This window comes from Vipera ursinii (assembly GCF_947247035.1).
Source record: "Vipera ursinii genome assembly, chromosome: Z".
In the NCBI taxonomy this organism is placed as follows: Eukaryota; Metazoa; Chordata; class Lepidosauria; order Squamata; family Viperidae; genus Vipera; species Vipera ursinii.
Genome location: NC_139517.1, coordinates 76,580,571 through 76,600,817, shown reverse-complemented (window position 1 = coordinate 76,600,817; position 20,247 = coordinate 76,580,571). Strand labels below are relative to the sequence as shown.

General features: G+C 39.8%; 2 protein-coding genes across 10 annotated transcripts in view; one reads left to right on the top strand and one right to left on the bottom strand.

Annotated features, from left to right (window-relative positions):
- The first annotated feature begins 4,905 nt into the window (after positions 1-4,905).
- Positions 4,906-16,907, top strand: CDV3 (CDV3 homolog). 7 transcript variants are annotated; one of them, XR_014494366.1, is made up of 6 exons: positions 4,906-5,468; positions 7,868-7,947; positions 8,436-8,572; positions 8,844-8,997; positions 10,119-10,379; positions 11,743-16,907. XR_014494366.1 is itself a non-coding variant. In XM_083379375.1 (6 exons), exons 1-6 carry the CDS (start codon positions 5,241-5,243, stop codon positions 10,547-10,549), a joined length of 666 nt encoding a protein of 221 aa, XP_083235501.1. In that variant the 5' UTR covers positions 4,909-5,240; the 3' UTR covers positions 10,550-16,907. The 7 variants fall into 7 exon arrangements, 5 of the variants coding, with proteins under 5 accessions (XP_083235500.1, XP_083235501.1, XP_083235502.1 ...); XR_014494367.1 differs by having other exon boundaries at positions 10,533-16,907; XM_083379375.1 differs by having other exon boundaries at positions 4,909-5,468; positions 10,119-10,168; positions 10,533-16,907.
- The window catches only part of TOPBP1 (DNA topoisomerase II binding protein 1), a 54,847-nt gene continuing 51,252 nt past the window's right edge, over positions 16,653-20,247 (bottom strand). For all 3 annotated transcript variants that reach the window (XM_083379339.1, XM_083379337.1, XM_083379338.1), the window contains one exon: positions 16,653-18,260. In XM_083379339.1, the coding sequence (XP_083235465.1) occupies positions 18,117-18,260 (144 nt within the window). In that variant the 3' untranslated portion in view covers positions 16,653-18,116. The remainder of the gene's footprint in view (positions 18,261-20,247) is intronic.

Below are 20,247 nucleotides of genomic sequence, written 5' to 3'. Positions count from 1 at the left end.
TCCTTGAACAGGGCCAGCTGTGGGTCATCATCCTCCGCACTCTCGGGCTCACACAGCTGAGAAGAGGTTCCCGGCTGAGGACTCTGCAAAGTCTCCAAATCATCATCAGCCGGTTCGTTTCCCTCCTCCCCCACATCTGAGTCCTCCGATACATCGGACCCGGCTGTCGGACCCACAGGCTGGCCCTGAGTCACAACACCCACCAAGCAAAGATGCAAGCCCAAAGCGAAGCCCACCAAGCAAAGGTGGAAGCTCAGAACAAAGCCCACCAAGCAGAGTCAGAATATTATTATTATTATTATTATTATTATTATTATTATTATTATTATTATTATTATTATTGTTATTATTAATTTAATTTATATACCGCCCTTCTCCCGAAGGACTCAGGGCGGTAAACAGGGCAATACATAAAAACTAGATACAAAAATTAAAAATTATTAAAACGTGATTAAACAATGCCCATAATAAATTAATACAGATTAAAAATTGAAGTCCATTTATAAAAATCCCACCCCGTCCCATCAGGCCAGGCCAGCTTGTTTAAAGAGATGGGTTTTAAGATCGCGCCGGAAGGAGCGGAGATCGGGCGCCATCCGGAGCTCAACCGGAAGATGGTTCCATAAATCCGGTGCACCCACAGAGAACGCCCTCCCCCTGGGGGCCACCAGTTGGCATTCTTTGACCGGTGGCACCCTGAGGAGGCCCTCTCTGTGGGAGCGTACTGGGCGGAGGGAAGTTGACGCCAGCTGCAGGTGCTCCCCAAGGTATTCCGGACCCATGCCATGAAGGGCTTTGTAGGTCATTACTAACACCTTGAACCTCACTCGGAAGACAACTGGAAGCCAATGCAGCTCGCGGAGCAAAGGTGTGACATGGGAGTGTCGGGAAACTCCCAATACAACTCTCGCGGCTGCATTCTGTACCAGTTGGAGCCTCTGAGTGGTCTTCAAGGGTAGCCCCATGTAGAGAGCGTTGCAGTAGTCAAGACGAGAGGTCACGAGCGCATGAGTGACCATACGTAAGGCATCCCGGTCTAGATAGGGCCGCAACTGGCACACCAGGCGAACCTGGGCGAAGGCCCCCCTAGTCACAGCTACTATATGGTCTTCTAGGGAGAGCTGTGAATCTAGGAGGACTCCCAAGTTGCGAGCCCTATCTACAGGAGGTAATAACTCACCCCCCATAGTGAGGGGTGGGATATCCTGAATATCCCGAGATGCCGGTACGCACAGCCACTCAGTCTTGTCAGGGTTGAGTCGAAGCCTGTTCCTCCCCATCCAGACCCTGACCGCCTCCAGGCATCGGGACATCACGTCGAGGGCATCACTGGGGTGGTTTGGGGTCAAAATGAAAAGTTGGGTATCATCAGCATACTGATGATACCCAACTCCAAAACCACGAATGATCTCACCCAGCGGTTTCATGTAGATGTTGAACAGGAGAGGCGAGAGGACCGACCCCTGAGGGACTCCACAAACGAGAGGCCTCGCGGTCGATCTCTGCCCCCCTGCCAACACCGACTGCGAGCGTCCCAGGAGATAGGAAGTGAACCACTGAAGAACCGTGCCTCCCACTCCCAATCCCCTGAGACGCCGCAGCAGGATACCATGGTCGATGGTATCGAAAGGAATACAAAATAAAGATTCTGCGAATGGAAAGGGAGGAGGCAGCTGCCCGAGCAAAGCTGAAGGTCTATGAACAGGCGATGCAGGAAAGCACCGATGTGGATTGTTCCATCCCAATAGAAGTGGAAGATCCGATGGAACGCACCAGTCAATATGTGTTAAAGCATAATGTTTGCAATGATGCAGAGCCATCCTCTGCACTTCCTACGAACAACGCTGTCCTGACTTACCACACAGAGACCCCAAAACTGCAACTGTGGTAACTGACTTACCACACAGAGACTCCTGCAACCCCTCAACACCACAACACAAGTGCATCAACTGTACTTCCCACAAACATCACAGAGGTCCCAAGCCTGCAAAAACCTGCACCTCCTCAACACTACAACGTAGGTGCCTCAACTGTATTTCCTATGAACAGCACACAGATCCCAAGCCTGCAAAAGCCTGCACCTCTTCAACACCACAACACAGATGCGCCAACACTTCAAACTGCATCACCTCTTGCCAATGACAACATAACCTCCAGCAATGGACAACGGTTGAATCAACAGCTAGCACAAGCCTTAGGGACTACACCACAGCTGAATGCTTTTGCAACATCATTCTATCCTGGTACACCTCCCCCTTATTCACCAGAGAACTTTCACACCCAAGGGGTCCCAAGAGTTTCTTTGGCATCAAGGGGTCAGACCGTTCTGACCATGCCAGATACATGATTCGCCGAGAGCTCCTCAACTCTAGCCTTTCAAAGTTTAATGACCGTTCAGAGACCTACAGATCCTGGAAAGCAACCTTCAGAGCTGCTATTGCTGATCTCAACTTCAATGCCAGGGAGGAACTTGAGCTATTCATTAAGTGGCTGGGTCCAGAATCTGCAGATCCCCAGACGTGTGGGCAAGACTTGAACAAACCTACAGAAGCCCAGAAGCATTGGAGAATGCCTTATTCGAAAGACTACAAAACTTTCCGAAGATAGGCAACAAAAACAATTATAAGCTTCAAAGACTAAGTGATCTCCTCATGGAAATAGAATTGGCAAAAACAGACCCACGTCTAACTGGTCTCAGCTACCTGGATTCCTCCCATGGTGTCAATCCAGTGGTGTCAAAACTGCCATACAACCTGCAGGACAAATGGACACAGCAAGGCTCAGATTACAAACTATGCCATAATGTTTCCTTTCCCCCATTCTCATATTTTTGCAGGTTCATCAGCAGACACGCCTGGACGAGAAATGACCCCAGCTTCAACTACCCTGACTCCAGTGTTTCTGCCCCATCATCATCATCATCAAGGTTCATCGGCAGACATGCCTGGACAAGAAATGATCCCAGCTTCAACTACGGTGAACCCAGTGTGCCTGCTCCATCATCATCACCAAGGAATATTAACACAGCAGCTCAACAAAGAGACTCAGGTGGAGCTGTGCTTACAAGAAAAATGGACATCTCACCTCCTGTACCATCTCCTCCTCAATGGAGTGATTCAGGTGGTGGGGATGGAGATCCTAATTGTCAGTGTCCTATTCACAAAAAACCTCACCCTCTTAGAAAATGTCATGAGCTTAGAGCAATGACTGTACAAGAGCGGAAAGAGGTTCTCCAAAAACTTGGAGTATGCTACAGGTGCTGTGTTTCATATGACCATTTTGCTAAAGATTGCAAAGCCTTTGTCAAGTGCACAGAATGTGATAGCGACAAGCATGCTACAGCTATGCATCCTGCTCCACTTCTAGGCAATCCACACCAACCACCTGCATCCAACCCTGCTTCAAGATGTGGCGGGGTGCAACTAAATCATGCTCCAGTCTCAAAAGTCTCATCTTCACCCCAACCCCCAATTTAGAGACCTTCTTCTGCTCAAGGACCAACAAGCTCAAGAATTGAAAGGCACCAAAACTGTCATCAGACCCATCACAGAGCTTGTTCTGCTTTTGCCTCTTGAGGACTGAACTCGTCACCTTCCCTGGTTGGATCCTGACTTCAAGAAGAAAAGTGATTTGAACTTTAAACTGTTTTAGGCCTGTAATGGCAATTCTTATTATTGCAATATGTATGCATATTTATTTCTTATATTTGTCAGGTTTTTATGTCTTATATATCTCAGGTTTATTTCTTATATCTCTCAGGTTTTTAAGACAACAAGCAAATCACAACCATTTATTTGTATTTGCATACCTACCAATATCAAGTTTATAGTGGTATTATGAAATACCAGACGGGGAGTGTGCTGCCACCACGTGTTTGTTTGGGGAAATTATAATATGCTATCTCATCTGGACTAGCCAACTCTTCCTTTCCTATGACATATTTCCTCCTTCTCCTGATCATGTGCCTTACACCCCTCCCCTTTCTGGGATGGACTTCCTCCTTCTTCTCCCTAGGGACTCTCCTCCTCCATAACCAGCAGATACACGTGCTCCTCCATAACTGGTAGACACACGTACAGACACTGTAATTCACCTCATCTGCTGTAATCTACTTTGCATGCAAATAAAAGTATTTCTGGATGATAAAAGATATTTTTATGAGCTCAGCTATCTGGCAAGAGTTGTTATCAATGATAGAATCCGCCTATACAGACCAGCTCAGGTGTCTTAGCAAAGAGAAAAAAATAATTAAACGACAGCTTGATCCAGAATAACAATGCATCATGGCAGGATTCAGTGTTCTAAGTTTCATTATTGTACATTTTAATAAGACTTTAAAACTGCTAATGATTTGGAGCTAAACCCTTTAAATCCATTTTGCTGGTAATTCTGAAGGGAACTTTCCTGTGGGATACAAAAAGCACGAGAAAAAGCAACTGGAAAGCTTATTCTCTGACTAGAGGCGGCTCCAAACTTGAGTCAAGAAGATAATTAAAAGGAGAACACTCTGATGTCATAAACCAGATTTCCGCGTGACCTTTGGCGCCCACGATTCGGAGAAGTCACTGAAATAGTCAAATTGCGCAGACTCCTTTCCCGCCTCATAGCGCATGCCCCTACTAAGCTCCGCCTATTTTACGCGAACGAATCATTTCTCAAAAATTCTACTGCTCCTACGCATGCGCGCCAAATAATTCACCCGCAGGAATTCCTAACGTTCACTGCTGCCGGCACTCACTTTGCTAGACGTACGTCGGTTCCTCCCCGCACCTTTTGATTGGCTCTTCGTTTCTTTCAGCGGGTTGGTCGGCGGAGGGACAAGTGCATGCGCTCTCCCTCCTTCCCGCTCAGATGCCCAATAAAGTGGCTCTTTGAGTACTACGTTACAAACGCTCTGCTCTTGACGGCACCCCTCCCTCTCTTCTTCCCAGCCTCCTCTTTCGGCTGTGACAAGTGGTGGCCACCAACGTGGAGAGCGGAAGCCGTCCTGCTCCTCTTCGAACGAATTGCGTTGAGGCCGGAGCAGGAGGGAAAACGCGCGTGCGGCGGCAGTTTAAGCTCGGACCTTCTGATTCGTTCGCGGGGGCCAGGCGAACGAAAGGAGCACGCGAGGCTGCTGGGTGGCGCCGAGTTCTCGCCGCCCTTTCTCTCCCCCCCCGCAACTGTCCTTAGGCAGAGGCGAGTGGTCAGTCTGTCAGTCATAACCGGTTTGAACCGGAGTGCGAGGAGCCGCCGCCGCCATGGCTGAAACCGAGGAGAGGAGCTTAGACGACTTTTTCGCGAAGCGAGACAAAAAGAAACGAAAAGAGAAAAGTAGCCGGGGAAGTGCCACTGCCGCGCCTTCCTCGGCTGCCTCCTCCAATGCCACTGCCGCGGGTGTGACTGGGGGAAGCCGGCAAGCGGAAGGCGCCCATGGAGCCGCCTCTAATGCTAACGCGGCCAGCGGCGCTTCTAAGGCAGCAAACAAGGTAAGGAGACCGAGACCGACCAGGGTTCTCCCTGGCTGAGAGTTATGGGCTCGAGTTGGCCAGGAACTAGGGTGGAAGAGGATTGGGGAGGAGGAGGAAACTTTATCCTGACTGCTTCCTGTGGGCGTTGGTAGCTTCCTTTCGGTAGAGGGCGTCGCTACATCCCAGCTAGGCCATCTTGGGTTTCCTCTGGGGCGCGTGGAAGGCAGTTTCTCAGCTTTCTTCGCTCATAGGGCCGAGACCGAGGCTAGCGGCAATGGGAATCCATTTTGTTAGGAAATAGGCTGGTACGCGGGACGGAGTTTGGGGGTCAAACAGGAGAATTGCTCAGTTTTGTTTCTCCAGGTTTGTCCCAAATTTCCCACCTGGCACTCACGACTTCTCCGTTTGAAACCCCATCTTGCTGCTCTGGGCGTGAGAGCACAAGAACGATTTTCTCAGTTGCCGCTTTAAGCAACAGGAGTATCTTGCTGTTGAGGCAGGATAAGGTCTGGGCACTCACTTCAAAATATAAAGTCTGAGAATGGTACACGGTTATTACGATTTTATTGCCTCCCTCCAAAAACAGCTACTGAAGAATGTAAACCTATCCACAGTGCATTGGAGCAGACCAAAATTTATCTCGTCTAGCATTCTGTTTGTATGCAACACTAGTTCTCAAGATTAATGGCGCTGTGGACTAAAACAATATACTAATTTTTGTTCACCCCTTCCCCCCCAAGAAATTATGGAGAAAGCAAGGCTTTTGATGACTGCAAGAGGAGGAGACAGTGAAACTGTCCATATAAGAAAAGATGCTAAGTTTCAGAATCCGGTGTAACTGCCTGCCTGTCCCCCTCAAAAACAGCAGCAACAACAACAAAAAAACCAAACACTTAGAACAAGAGTAGACAATTAAGACACCACAATCCTGGTTAAATCACTTTGGATAGCAAGAGCAAATTGGGGGTATTGTAGTAGCCATTTGTAATTGTACTTACCTTTTGTACTTTGGTAGTCTGTATTGTCTTTGAAATGGCTGTTGCTGCCAAGGCAGACCTGGCTCCTCATGGCTTCTCAAATCTGCATTGGTTTCATAGAACTAGACCAGCAACAAGTGACAGCCAAGAGTTAACAAAACATGCTATCTCTTTGATATCAACTATTGGTTAAAACACCCAAACTGTGGGTATAAGCTATGGACAAACAAACTTGGCAAATCTGCCAGCGAACTCAGCAAATTAACTCATCCAAACTTAGCTGCCACCAGGAAAGATCAGCCTCCTCTACCTCAAAAGATAAATTATGGAGCACCTTCAGGTTTGGCACTGCCAGTTCATTTTGCTGCTATGCTGCTAGTTGCTAAATAACTGGTGTACCATCTATTCCTTTGTATCCCCTTCCCATCTTGAGTGTGCTGGCAAGTTATAAGGAATATTAAAGCGTTCAATAACCAAAAAGCCAAACAATGAAAAGCAAAACAATATATATAAATATAGAGACTGGGAATTTTAACTGTAGAACAGCAAGATTTAGGGTAGCCTGATTCCCTGCTGACGCTTGGAGAGGAAGGGAGCTTAGCAAATAAGTGTACGAATACGGCCTACAGCAGTTAATAATAAATGAAAATCCATTCCATCTTACCATCATAATACATTATTGACCACATGTATATGTCATTTTCATGCAACAAAATAGTTTTTGACTTGCAAATTCTGGTAGTTCTATGTTTTCTCAGATGTATGAGAAAACAGAAATACATTGTTGGCGAAAAATAATGATTTTGCAGTAACTTCAAAGATGGACAGTAACTTGGGACTAAACTAAAATATAGCCAATTCTGTCTCTTCCTTTTCACCCCTCTGTAAGCTTGCTCTAAGATATTGAGGAGTTTTGATTTCACTACTACCTTTTGAATCAAACTCTGAATTAGTCAGATCAAAGCTAACTTCTATAACTCCACAGTATGAAAGTGGGGACATAGAGTAAATACCAGAAAACCGATATGTCATGTTTCATACTATAGAGAGGTTTTACTATCTTGAAATTATGATTAAATTTTTAATTTTAAAATTTGAATCAGTTAGAACCAGTTTGCATACTAGAATTTTACTGTATTAAACAATACTAAGATTTCTATATAGCATGTATTTTGAAAGAAAAAAATTAACATTTAATTACTATCATGAAAATAATTTAGTTGTGTGTTATGGGATATGTATGGAATGTTGAGTAGTGGAAATGGTCTAGTTATAAAGTAGGCACTGTTTAGCTTCTGATATAACAGAAGCGTTGGGAATATTTAAATCCTAGGAGGATGACTACTATTTTTTTTTCTGTGACAGTCATTCTATAGCTGCCAGTGCTGATTGCCCTTCATTAAGAACTAATAATAAGCCTATGTAATCTTCATCTTGCAGGAAGAGGATGACTGGAAAGAATTTGAGCAGGAAGAAATAATTGACTACAGTGGCCTCAGAGTTCAGTCCATGCAAATTAGGTATTATTGTCTTGAAAGTATATAGGTATATATTGAAAACTATAGTTCTACATGAATGATTCAGTTACTACTTGCAAGTTCTAGGTGAAGAAAAACTTAATCAGGTCTTATCTCTAAGCTTGCCACACAGTGGCTAGTATTGCTTCAAAACATCATCAATGCTTGCTGTTCTTAAATGCTTTAATATTTCTGTGCTTGATGGAGAAATTACTGTTCAATATTTAATCTTAGTTGGCGATTATTAAAAACAAGGTTTTTTCATGCCTAAACATTTTGCATCCTCTTGATTAATTAGGAGCCTATAGATTAGTGACATGATTGTGTTCTAATTGTTGGTATTAGTCTTCATAGCACGAGACTGGAGATGTTCCCTTTTGTTTTAAATAACATACTTTGAGTACTACTGTATGCTCAGTTTCCACATTATAGTATGAATGTGTTTACATAAGTGATGAAAGCTGTAACAGGTTTTTTTCTTTTTTTGTCAGTGAAAAAGATGAAGAAGAAAGTGAGAAAAAAGAAGAACCAAGGGATAATAGTGATGAACCAGGTGGAAGTTTGGAGAAGTCATCTGGTCCTTGGAATAGGTCTGCTCCTACACAAACACCTGTTGCTGAAATTATTGGTGAGCTTTGCTCTATGTTCCTTTTAATTTACCAATGTTTACTGAATCAGCCATTTTGTCTCATTTTTAGCTAAATGAAAATCTGTTGAATAAAAAATAAACATATTTGGAAATATTTCATTTCTAATGCTTAAGTAGTAGATTGTCTGAATAAAGAGGAATCTTTACTTGTATAGCCAAAGTATTGAGCGTAGATTGAATATTAAATTGAAATGTTTCATTTAATGTTTATCTGATTATATCTGATTGGGTTTTTAAAAATTCTTTACAGAAAATCCAGAGCCAGTGCAATCCAGTGGAGTATATAGGCCACCTGGTGCAAGAGAAGGCAGGACACGAAAAGTGCCACAAGGTCCTCCAGAGATCTATAGTGATACACAGTTTCCATCATTGCAGTCCACTGCCAAGCAAGTAGATACTAGAAAGTAAGTATGGCGATACAATTCTAGAATATTTCCTTAAAATAATTCTTCTCCCAACCTAGCAATCTCTTCAAAGTTTCATGGTCTAATCTAAAGTTTTGTAATTTTTCCACAGATCATAAACAAGTATACAATGTGATCTGCACTAGAGGAAGCAAGTGCGCTTTAAGCATAACTAGGGAGGATATGGATTTTATCTGCAGAAGCTCAGATTGAATTTTTTAAAAACCAGTTTCTTGATTTATACAGTGCTATTTAGAGAGGTGGGGTGTGAGATTGTTGTTATCACTTGATCTGGGCCCATTCCTAACATCAAATTACCTTCTATCGGACTTGGTCCATTGCAGAACTTCAGTATTTTAATTGATACTGAGTAAATGGTTCAAATTTTAATTATAGGCGGTTTATCAATATTCAACTTAAGCAGTAAATTACAGTATATCTGTATTTGTACCATAATGTACACAAAGATGGCATTTTCCAATTTTGTTTCATAATCTGTTACTGCATTTGGGATTATGTGTGTTAAGAATGACTTTTAAGACAGTCCCTACACAATTAATGGATTTTATTTGAATGTCAGTCTTCTTGTAACTGACTGCTTATAAACAAGTATTCCAAGTCCAGGCTTTCATGCGACTTAAGTTCAATTAAAAAAACAAGCATGCAGAAATAGTTATGCATTTAGCTTATGCTTTGGAATAGTTTCTGAATGTTGCATTTAGGACATTACCATATTCATAATTATTGACATGTCATTGCAGTGTTAGTCTACTTGGGATGTTGGGATACATTTTTGTGGCTGCAATCCAGTGAACTGCCTCACTAACGCTATCAAAAGTTTTGAATATATATGCTTGTATAACAATTTATATGCTTGTATAACAGAACCCAGTTTGTCATTTCAAAATCAGTTTATGAAATGGCATTGAGGTTTGTTCAGAGAAATGTCATCAGTGGCATATGCAAGCCCTTAACCATGCCTGCAATAGTTCTTTAGATTATGGTCTCCTTTGTTAGGACCCTAGTCATGGAATTTTGCAAGTAAATTAGTGTCATTGATTAGTATTGCTAAAGGGCAAGTGTGTCTAAGACAGTTACTGATTACATTTATTTTCCCTTAGGGATAAAGAAATGGAGAAGAGCTTTGAAGTAGTAAAACACAAAAATAGAGGTAGGGATGAGGTTTCAAAATCCCAGGCAACTAAACTTCAGCTAGACAACCAATATGCTGTGCTTGGGGATCAGTAAAGCTGCACACATATTACAATTAAGGAATGGTTCTTTGATACCCTTCCATTCTTAAGATAACTAAACCACACCAATTATGAACATGCCGTCTTGTTTCTGCTGGATCTTCTACAACAAGTGCAGACTACTTTGACGTAAGTGATTGCTTTTCTGCACTTTGAAAATATACTTAATTTGGTACACCTTCTTTATATTATGAGGGAAATTAATGTAAATTGTTGAACAAGAGTTCCCGGTGTTTTGATTCCTCTGCAGCCAGTGGTTATTTCAAATTTTTTTATGTTCAGATACTGAGCCTTCGTAAAGGTTGACTACCTCAGACTTGCTGCACTCATTGTGGATACCATGTGGATCACAACTTCTGGAAAAGGTTACAACTCTTTGGTGGCCATCTGAAACTCGAAACCAGCTCTACTGGATTCCTCTAAGAAATCCTGCAGAAATCAGCCATCTGAGTTGATAATATAATTTAAGTGACCTTAAACGAGCAGTTTGTTCCTTGCCCCATTTATTATATATCCTTTCACACGTAGCCATAATTTACTAGGAACCTCTAATGCACACAATTTTTTTTTAAAAAAATGCAGCATAGTATTTTTTCTTTAGTTATCAGAAAATAAGTACATATCCAGATAAAAAAATTATGGACATTAGTCTGTATATTAACTGGTTTCATTTGTGTAAATTCTTAATTTGAGAAATAGCTCTCCAGGCTTGACAAATTGCAATATAGTAGTTGCATGGAAAATGCAACTATATATACTTTACTGGATATCAGAGTAAGATTTTCTTTAGATAAATGGTCAATAAATGTTTGCTCCTATAATATCTGGGACATATTTCTGAGAAGTTGATGCTGAATATTTAGCCTTAGCAATCTGTTAGGAATTATCAGCTATTGCTCACGCATACCATTATACTTGCAGGATGGAGATACTTATATGTATAGTGAAAAATGTCCATTGTACTTATTTACTGTTTAAGATTTGGATATATTTTGAGAATAAGATGTTGCATTTATGGCATTTTCTTCCTCCTACTGCCAAAGAGTAATGGCAACTTTAGTTAAAACTCAATTTCCTGGCCAGCTATGTACTCATTTATTCGGACACATTTTAACAGTATTTGAATACTAATTTATGCTATATTTTGCTGTATAACATTGACTGTGAGTAGAATTCAGACCAGCTCCCTAAGAGGTTCTTGCTCCCTGGGTTACTTTTGTTTTTTTACTTTGTTCTTCCAATCTAAATCTAATATGGCCACTCCTGATATGTCTTTCCAAATGCCTGGCTGTTTTTTGGACTCTCAAGCCAGCATTTAGACAAATTTACTTATGAAGTAGCTATGTACTTTATAAAAAGATGACTTTGCAATTAAGGAGTGTTTAGAATATGAAATCATTGCTTTAAATGAAGAACAGACTGCTTAGAATAATATTTTATTCCTATTAAGAATTGTGAGATATATTCTTCTAAGTAGTTGTGTTTTATACAGATGCAGAACCAGTCCTCTACGTGCTTAGATCACGAAGTAAAACAGCTGACATCGTTGAGTTGCGTATCTTTCCTGAAAGTTGTCTATTTGCCAACAAAGCCTTTGCAGGGTATTAAAGCTGAAGAACTAAGATTATGTGAAATGTACAATTTTAAATTCCAGCTTTGACATTTATTAAAATTGTTACACATGAATCAAGTTTTAATATACTGTATGATAGGGTAGATGAAGCTGTCCTTTGTATTCACTTGAGTTCTTGGGCATAGTTGGTATAGCAAGTTAATATTGTAACATTAATAAATATAGAAATGTTCATGACCTCTGCAGTCTAATGATTATATATACATGTTCTGATGCCGTGCATCACTTCAGTGTGGCAAATACATGATCATGGTGTTGAAACTTAAAGCTGCAGTCTTATGCATGTTACAAGAAAAAAGTTCTGCTGAATTCATTCATAGATATGCATTGAATTGGCTGTTGCAAAGTATTGGTGGCCCGTAAGTAACTTGAAATGTGTGGTCATCATCTACCTCACTGTGTCACTGCTAGCAACACCACTAATATCAAGTGGCAAAAAATGTAGTTAAAAGGAAACAACATTGCTAAAGTTGACAGCTTTTTGTAGTGAAGCTAAAACTTTTACATCCCCAGATACTTGTTATTAGTGAACATGCTTTCATTGAAATATTACACCATTGAATTAGTCAAATCTTTCAAAAGAAAGTGGAGCTCTAGTAAACAAAGTGCATATTTTGTATTATGAATTGTTCCTTGAGATTCTTAATTTTGGGAGGAGCTCATACACATATGGATGGTTTGACTTTATGCACTCTGAAGTTCTGCATCTTACCTATCCTAACAAATGTCATATATGCTAATATAAACTACTGTTACACAACTGCTTTGTGATCTGTGGGCAAAATAATTATAAAGAAACAAACAGGTGATCTGAATGCAAATAAGTATTCTTTTAGTCCAGACATCTATAGTTCTGAGCTGATTAAAATAAATGATAGCTTGAAAAAAACAGTCCTAGTTTTTAGCGGTTTGTCTTTGAAGTTCAGAGTATTTAATTCACGGTACTTGTAAAATCATAGTTAGCTTAAAGTTCATTCTGAATTTGTATTTAGGTTCATTGCCTATTCTATGAATACTTCTGGAAGACCATGTAACTTTTTTGCTGCATAAGTGATTGATGCTTTTTAAATGAAAGCAGTGTCCATGTTCCTAGTCAAAATATCAACTATAATTTAGCAAGCTCTTAACAGTACACTTCAAAGGAATCTTAAGAGGCAGATAGTGTATTTACATGAACAATATTTTGATAATACACTATAGCACAAAATATAGAATAAAACTTATTTGAGCAGCTTTTTTTCTGCTCTAACCAGAGCATTTTATATATCTATGTATTTTGTATTGATAAAAACAGTACGTTGGGATTTACTGTTTATTTGGTAAAAGCATTAGGACTTCCCAAGAACATTTTCTGAGGCCTCTACAGATCCTAAAATGTACACTTATAATTCAAGCTATATGCAATGTGGCTTTAATATCAATGCCTACATCCATCTAGTCCAGAGGTGTCAAACTGCTGGCCTATAGGCCGGTTTCATCATACTGAGGCTGCGCCCACCCCATTGCCGACAATGCAAAAAGAGTTATGATACGTTGCAACGTCATGTGACAAATTTAACACCCATGATCTAGTTAAACTCAATGGTGTCACGTGACTTTTTTGCCTTTGCAGAGCCAGGGTGGGTGTGGCTTGTGCGTGATGCATCCAGCCCACAGGCTGCCAGTTTGACACCTGTTGATCTAGTGGATACACAGCGTGCCGTTTAGCTGGTGTATCTATTTCTGAACGTTGGCAGTCAAAGTTGAATAGGGATCAAGAGATACAAAGTTCAAGCTACATAGATCCAATCAGCACAACTGTCAAGAACTTGAAGTCTTGGACTGTATAGTCAGTCATATATTTGAATACAAATCCAATGTGTTGACAATGAATAGGGTGTGACCTTAACACTATTTTCAATTGTGAACAATAAAAACTGCATAGAGCATGTCTTCTATATGCTCATTTCAATACTTCATAGAAAACATACTTTTTAAAGAGGCCTTAAATTACTCAAAGTGAATATTCATATTTTAACAGCATGGAATGCTGAAGTTACAGAAGCTTGAAGTTTCACACAATCCAAATGTTTTTGGCTAAATTGCCTAAGCCAAATCAACTGTAGAGACAACTGAACTGCCTGCTTTCAAAAGATGTTTTTAGACAAAATAGGGCAATAATTGACCTGCAAAATAAACAGTTTTAAATAGACTTTTCCTATGTCCACTTCTCCAACAGAAATAAATTTATAGTAAATGCTATTTATTTATTTATTTGAGTGTGCTGCTCTTCAGCTGTATTGGACATTCCAAATAGCTAACAAAATTTTGTTTTAAAAAAAGAATGTGAAATAAAATTAGCAAGAAAGGATAATTAACAATGAAGAATGTGATGAAGTGTGCGTACCAACATTCAGGAGCAATGCAGGAAAAAGCCTTTTCTCATGACCAAAGGCTAGCTACACCTGTTTAAAAGTGATGGGGGGGGGGGGAAAGAGTGTCTCCCAATCTTAACAAATGAGTTTGTAATGAGAACAGCAGAGACACTTAAGCCATTTGGGACTTCTAAGAATTAATAGCTTTAAATTATGCTTGGAAAGCAATTGGCAACCAGTGCAAATAGTATCAGCAAGGTATGAACTTTGCACCTTGCATAATTTGGCAATCTGCCTGCTGGATTTTGCGCTAACTGAAATGTTTGGACACTTCAAGGGTAGCCCAGTGTGTGTTACAATAGTCACAATACGATGTAACCAATGCACGGACAACTTGTAAAAATCTAATCCCGGAAGGAATGCAGGTGTAATAATAAAATTGTGCAAAGATTCCTCAACATCTGCAAATTCAATGGGATTTAGGGATCAAAGCAGCACTTATTAACTACACGTTTTCACTGGGACTGCAGCCTTATAAAAATCGCATATATTTCAATCCCAAAATCCAAGTCCTCTTTTTAACCAACAGTAACATTTAACCATTATCAAACATAGGTAATGTTCAGTTACCAGATGCCTGCTTAGAATTGGATGGTGAGTGTAGAACTGAGTAACATCAGCCTAGCAATGACTCCTGACATCAGAATTCTTGAAAACATTCCCCTATCAAATTCATGTAGAATAGGGACACAAAATTGGATTCAAGGCAGTATAATGGGAACACAAATCAGTACTGCCATCTGGACATAATTTGACAAGAAAACTGGAAGCACTGTAAAACAATATCAAACCTCAATCCTCAGGCAATCCACAAGGTTGTTTCATTACCTTATCTTGGTCAAAAGCCCAATTGAAGTGGATTCACAAAATCATCCTAATTTAAATGCCACTGACCTTAACTGCCTTCTCTGGAATAAAGGAATATAGTGAGATAATGATTATTTCTGCTAGCATGGCTTGTCCTGGCCATTTAAAGCAGCCCAGAAAACCTGAAATTGCATAACCAGGTGATAGCCGTTATCATTCTGCACCTCCTGTCCATTTCTTTAAAATCTGCAATCTGAAAGGAACCCAAAATTACATCCCTAGCATCTGCCCCAATTCTACAGTACAAGCTGGGACAGGATTCATCAGTTAAAAAGAACTCTAGTATCATGGTGGACTAGCTGCATAATGTCTCAGACAATTTCTGGGTGGAAGCAAAAAGAACTTGATTGCCTGTACTATTACTATTGCAGTTAAGAAATCAGATGGGTTTCATTCTATACAAATATTTTGACCCATTCTAAGAGTTACTTCATATTGCGTTAATTTCATCACTTAATAAACCAAGAGGATCACTTGGCTCCAGGACGGGGATATAAATGTTTAAGTGCAATAAGGTCAACTGCCCAGGGAGTTTTCCCACTCATGTTTAAAAAACTATTATATTCTGGGAAATCACTCCAACCATAAATATTCCCAGAAATTAATATTACCATATATTGTTTCATTTCCTCATACAGGATTAAAGTTCTAGAAAGATTAAAATACTAAATAGTTTCTAACATGCAACGAGGTAGGAATAAAAAGATGGTGAGAAGGTTCTGTGGAGCAAAAGATAAGAATCTGCTTTGGAATAATTGCTTGCTTGAAAAAATACAACTCGTGTATAAAAACTGGTCTGCATAAAATGGTAAAATTATGAATTATACCACTTTAGATACTAGGTATTATGCAGTGCATTTTTAATATTGTCCTAGCTTCCTACAAATAGATAAAGCATAAATGAGACTTGCAGTGAGCATCTTTGATATTTTGAAAAATGAATAATACATTAAAGATTGAAGACCTATTCAATTTGTAGTGGTATAGGATACTGGAACTCTTGTCACATTTATTCTCTTGGATACATAAAATGCCTCTTCTTTTTAGGAACAAAATAAAAAAGGGTAAAACTTCAGATTATCTGGCCATAAATATGCTGATGTACTTGATTATCAAAGATAAAAAGCTGTTATTAAAATGCAAAAATGAACATTTCTAACATCTGTTCCATCAAAATGGAAATTATAATGGATTTCACTGAAATTACTGATTTTTACAAAAATGCAACTTGTCAAGTGACAAATCCAAGAATACGAAGAAGGTTGAAACCATTGCAAAGGAGGAAGCATTGTCTGTACCAAATACAGCATTGGAAATTAGAGGAAATTTAATTATGTGTTTTCTAAACTGCAAAGACAATACTTCCCTACCTCACAGGGATGTTGTGAGGTTGACTACAGCTTTATAAAATGTTTTTGAGTTTTCCAATGAAGGTGCTATAAAAATACAAGGTGTAACTAAATTTGCTGACATCTGCCACAAAAAGAAAATATTCAACTAGGTTTTATTTACAGTATTTTACTACTACTATGGTAAAGTTCTTTACACATATATTAATGATCATGTAACAATGGGCTTTCTAAAAAGGCATGGTTGAGTTTTCAAACTTTATACATCCCTTTTTGGCTCTGTGTGATTAACTGTGCAGATATAATTGTATTAATAAGTTTCTTGAGATTTGCATGGATGAGATGAATTATCATTTTTGTAATCTCTGAATGAAATAAACTTACATTCACAGTTTGCTGTTCTTTTTGTAGAAATTTTCTGTTACATGCTTTTTCAGGAGAAAAGTAGTGTTATCTTCATCAGTTATATTGCCTGAGAAAAGGTCCTTGTATCAATTAGCAACTGTTCAATATTAGATCAGATCTGTTTATTTTCTGTAGACACTTAACATCCAGGTACTTTCTTTAAAAAAAAAACTAGCAAAATGAGGCTGAGTTTTAGTCTTAGGACTAAAGAATATAGTAATCTAATTTCCAAGTCTCCAAATATTGAAATTATCTTTTCTTCACATTTGCATTTTTGAAATTCTTTTTGAAAAATGAAAACCCAATAGAATTTTGAAAGGAGACAGTGAATGATTTCTTCTTCATTCCTGCAAAGCAGTTGTTACTTGAAATCTTGCTATTCCCACTACAACTATTGATATAAGTGAATAGACGGCCAATTTAAATAAATTGCCTCAGATGTGGCTGATACTTGCTGCATACAGATTTCTTGATACTGCTATTAAAACATTGATTTAACAAATGAAAGAACTGGGAGAATACTTTAAACATGTCAAAACTAGAGCTTTGTATAAATTACATCCCAGTTAATAAGCAAGTTATTGGGGAACAAATAAAATAAGTCTGAAATTTTAGTTAGGCAATTCTGAATTATTCTTTTTTTAACTTTAAAAATCAGATGACCTTTGGTCTGGAAGGTAATGTTCTATCTTTTTAGAGATGCTTAACTGTTCTGTGCATTGAAAAGAAAATTCTTGAACTGCTAAAGCTAAAGTGCATGTTTTTAGAAAAGGAGAGACGAACAATAAAAGCAGGAAAAACTTCAATGGGGCTATGTCCTTTCCTAATATAAGCTAATATAGCAAGTTAGATAAATGTTATATAATATTATATATTACATAATTGTCTTATTGAAACCAATAAGAATGTACAAATGGAAGCAAAAGGTATGTTAAGTGGCCATATGTGTCCTTTCTCAATAGTTTATGCATTTACTGAATAAAGTACACTTCAAGTACCATTTCCAGTACAATATGAATCTAAATACACATTCCTCCAAGCCTGTAACAAAAGATGTAGAGGTTTAGTTTTGAAAAAGTTTCAGTTATTATTTGCTTGAAATCCAAGGCACACAAAAATACTACAAAAATTAATATATTTTATCTTGGAAAGGAAAACAAATAGAAATTGAAAATTTTATATTTTCAGATTAGTTGCTTCAGTGAATTCTGGACCTCTTTGCTGTATGCTTTTCTTCGGCAGCTTTACGTTTTTGAGAAAACCCAATTCCAAGTATTATACTATTCTGAAGATAAGCAGCAGCTTCTGGTAAATAATAGTTTTCCATTGAAGGTGGTGGTTCCTTAAAAAAAATAGGGACAGCAGTTTTTGAAAGCTGTAAGAATCATACTTTCAGTTTTTTTATCTGACATTTTCTTTTTAGCTACCATATATTTTCTTCCTGCTACCATATATTCTTGGTAAGAAAGACAATGGAGAAACAAGTTATCTCTTGAAAGCTTTATATTATACTGCTGTCTGAAAAGTTCGTGTGGAAACCCAACCAAGAGTAATTTGTCCTAATCTTTATACCTGAGAAATAAAGTGAATGTAAGATTTTCTACCATCTTTTAATTGCACACAAAGCATCCCACTGCCATAGATTATTGGGTAGGTTGGGCAGAAAATGGATGGGAGTGAGAAGAGGAGAAGAGAGAACTCACAAGTCATCTAGGGAGCGTCCAAGGCTGTGGATATTCAATATGGTCTACATCAGGGGTGTCAAACTCAATTTCATTGAGGGCCGCATCAGCATTGCGGTTGCCTTCAGGGGGCTGGGTGGGTGTGGCCTGGGTGGGTGTGGCCTACTGGGTGGCCGTGGCTAGAGTGCATATGGCCTACTGGGTGGGCATGGCCAGCTCTACATCGTTCACATCAAGGGTGCCTATGGGGGCCTGGGCAGGAGTGGGACAGATCTGAGGGTCTCTGGCAGAAGGAGGGTCTCTGGGCCAGGGCCAAGGTAGTGGGGGCCGTTCCCTCACTGTTTCCAGGATGGCTTCGCGGGCCACATGAAACCACTTTGCAGGCCGGATCTGGCCCCCGGGCCTTGTTTGACATGTCTGGTCTACATGAATTCAGGTAATCATAATACTTCACTGAATATAAAGATAAATCCTTGACTTAAGACCCAAAACTGAGGCCAGAATTACAGTTGGAAAGCAATGCAGTTATTAAGCAACTGATTGTGTGCCTGGACCTATTTTATGAGAATTTTTACTGTAGTCATTTAAATCAGGGCTTTTCAACCAGTGGTACGGGTACCACCTGTGGTACATTGGTACCTGGCAGGTGATACGCGACCATCCTAGAAAAGTAGTGGGGGAGGGGAATGAGCTCAACCGGTGTCAGTATTGCACAAGCCTGAGTGAGAGATGGCTGGAGCTGCAGGGCTGTCAGAACTCAGCGGAAGTGCCAGGATCAGTGCCAGGCTCCAGCTGGAGCTCGGCGCTGATCCTGGTGCTTCTAAGCGCAGATCAGCTGGAATGTTGCAGCATCTCCAGGGTCTTGTGATTTACATTCAGATGCTTGGCAACTGATTCATATTTATGACGGTCACAGTGACCCAGGATCACGTGAAATGGCCAAAACCTGTGGTAAGCACCCAGCAGAGGTGTGGGGGAAATAAAAACCAACCCCCCCTCCCGCTGCCAATCCTCAACAGAAATGCTCACAAAAATGAAAACCTCGGACAGGAGGAAGAGCGCTACTGGGCCAGCAGGCAGGCATCTCGCTAGGCTGTGGCTTGGGGGGCACTTTTTTCAGTGCCATTGTAACTTCAAACAGTCACTAAGCAAACTGTTGTAAGTCAAGGACTACCTGTACTTCATCACTTTTTTTCCTTTGGGGGGGTCATCAAGTTTTTGACACCTTGCTAGGCGACTGGTGGTACTTGGATGTTGCCATATCCTAAAAGTGGTACAATGGGTGAAAAGGTTGAAAAGCCCTGATTTAAATGCATCACATGGTGATTAAAAACAAATCTGGCTGCCCCAACTGCATTGCTTGTCAGAAGCTGACTGGGAAGGTTCCAAATCACAATCATGTTACTGCAAGGCACTGTAACTCTTATAAATGCAAGGTGGTTGCCAAATGCTGAAATTTTAATCACATAACTGCCAGGGTGATTCAATGATCATAATTTTGAGTGAGTCATAAGTCAGTTTGCTGCGGTTGAACCATTGTTAAATGAACAATGAACAAGTAAGTTGAGGATTACCGTATTTTTCGGACCATAAGACGCACCTGACCATAAGACGCACCCAGTTTTTAGAGCAGGAAAACAAGAAAAA

Coding starts and splice junctions, on each gene's coding strand:
- CDV3 (XM_083379374.1), top strand. CDS start 5,241: ATGGCTGAAACCGAGGAGAGGAGCTTAGACGACTTTTTCGCGAAGCGA. Junction 7,948..8,435: donor GTTCAGTCCATGCAAATTAG/GTATTATTGTCT, acceptor TTTTTTTGTCAG/TGAAAAAGATGAAGAAGAAA. Junction 8,573..8,843: donor ACCTGTTGCTGAAATTATTG/GTGAGCTTTGCT, acceptor AATTCTTTACAG/AAAATCCAGAGCCAGTGCAA.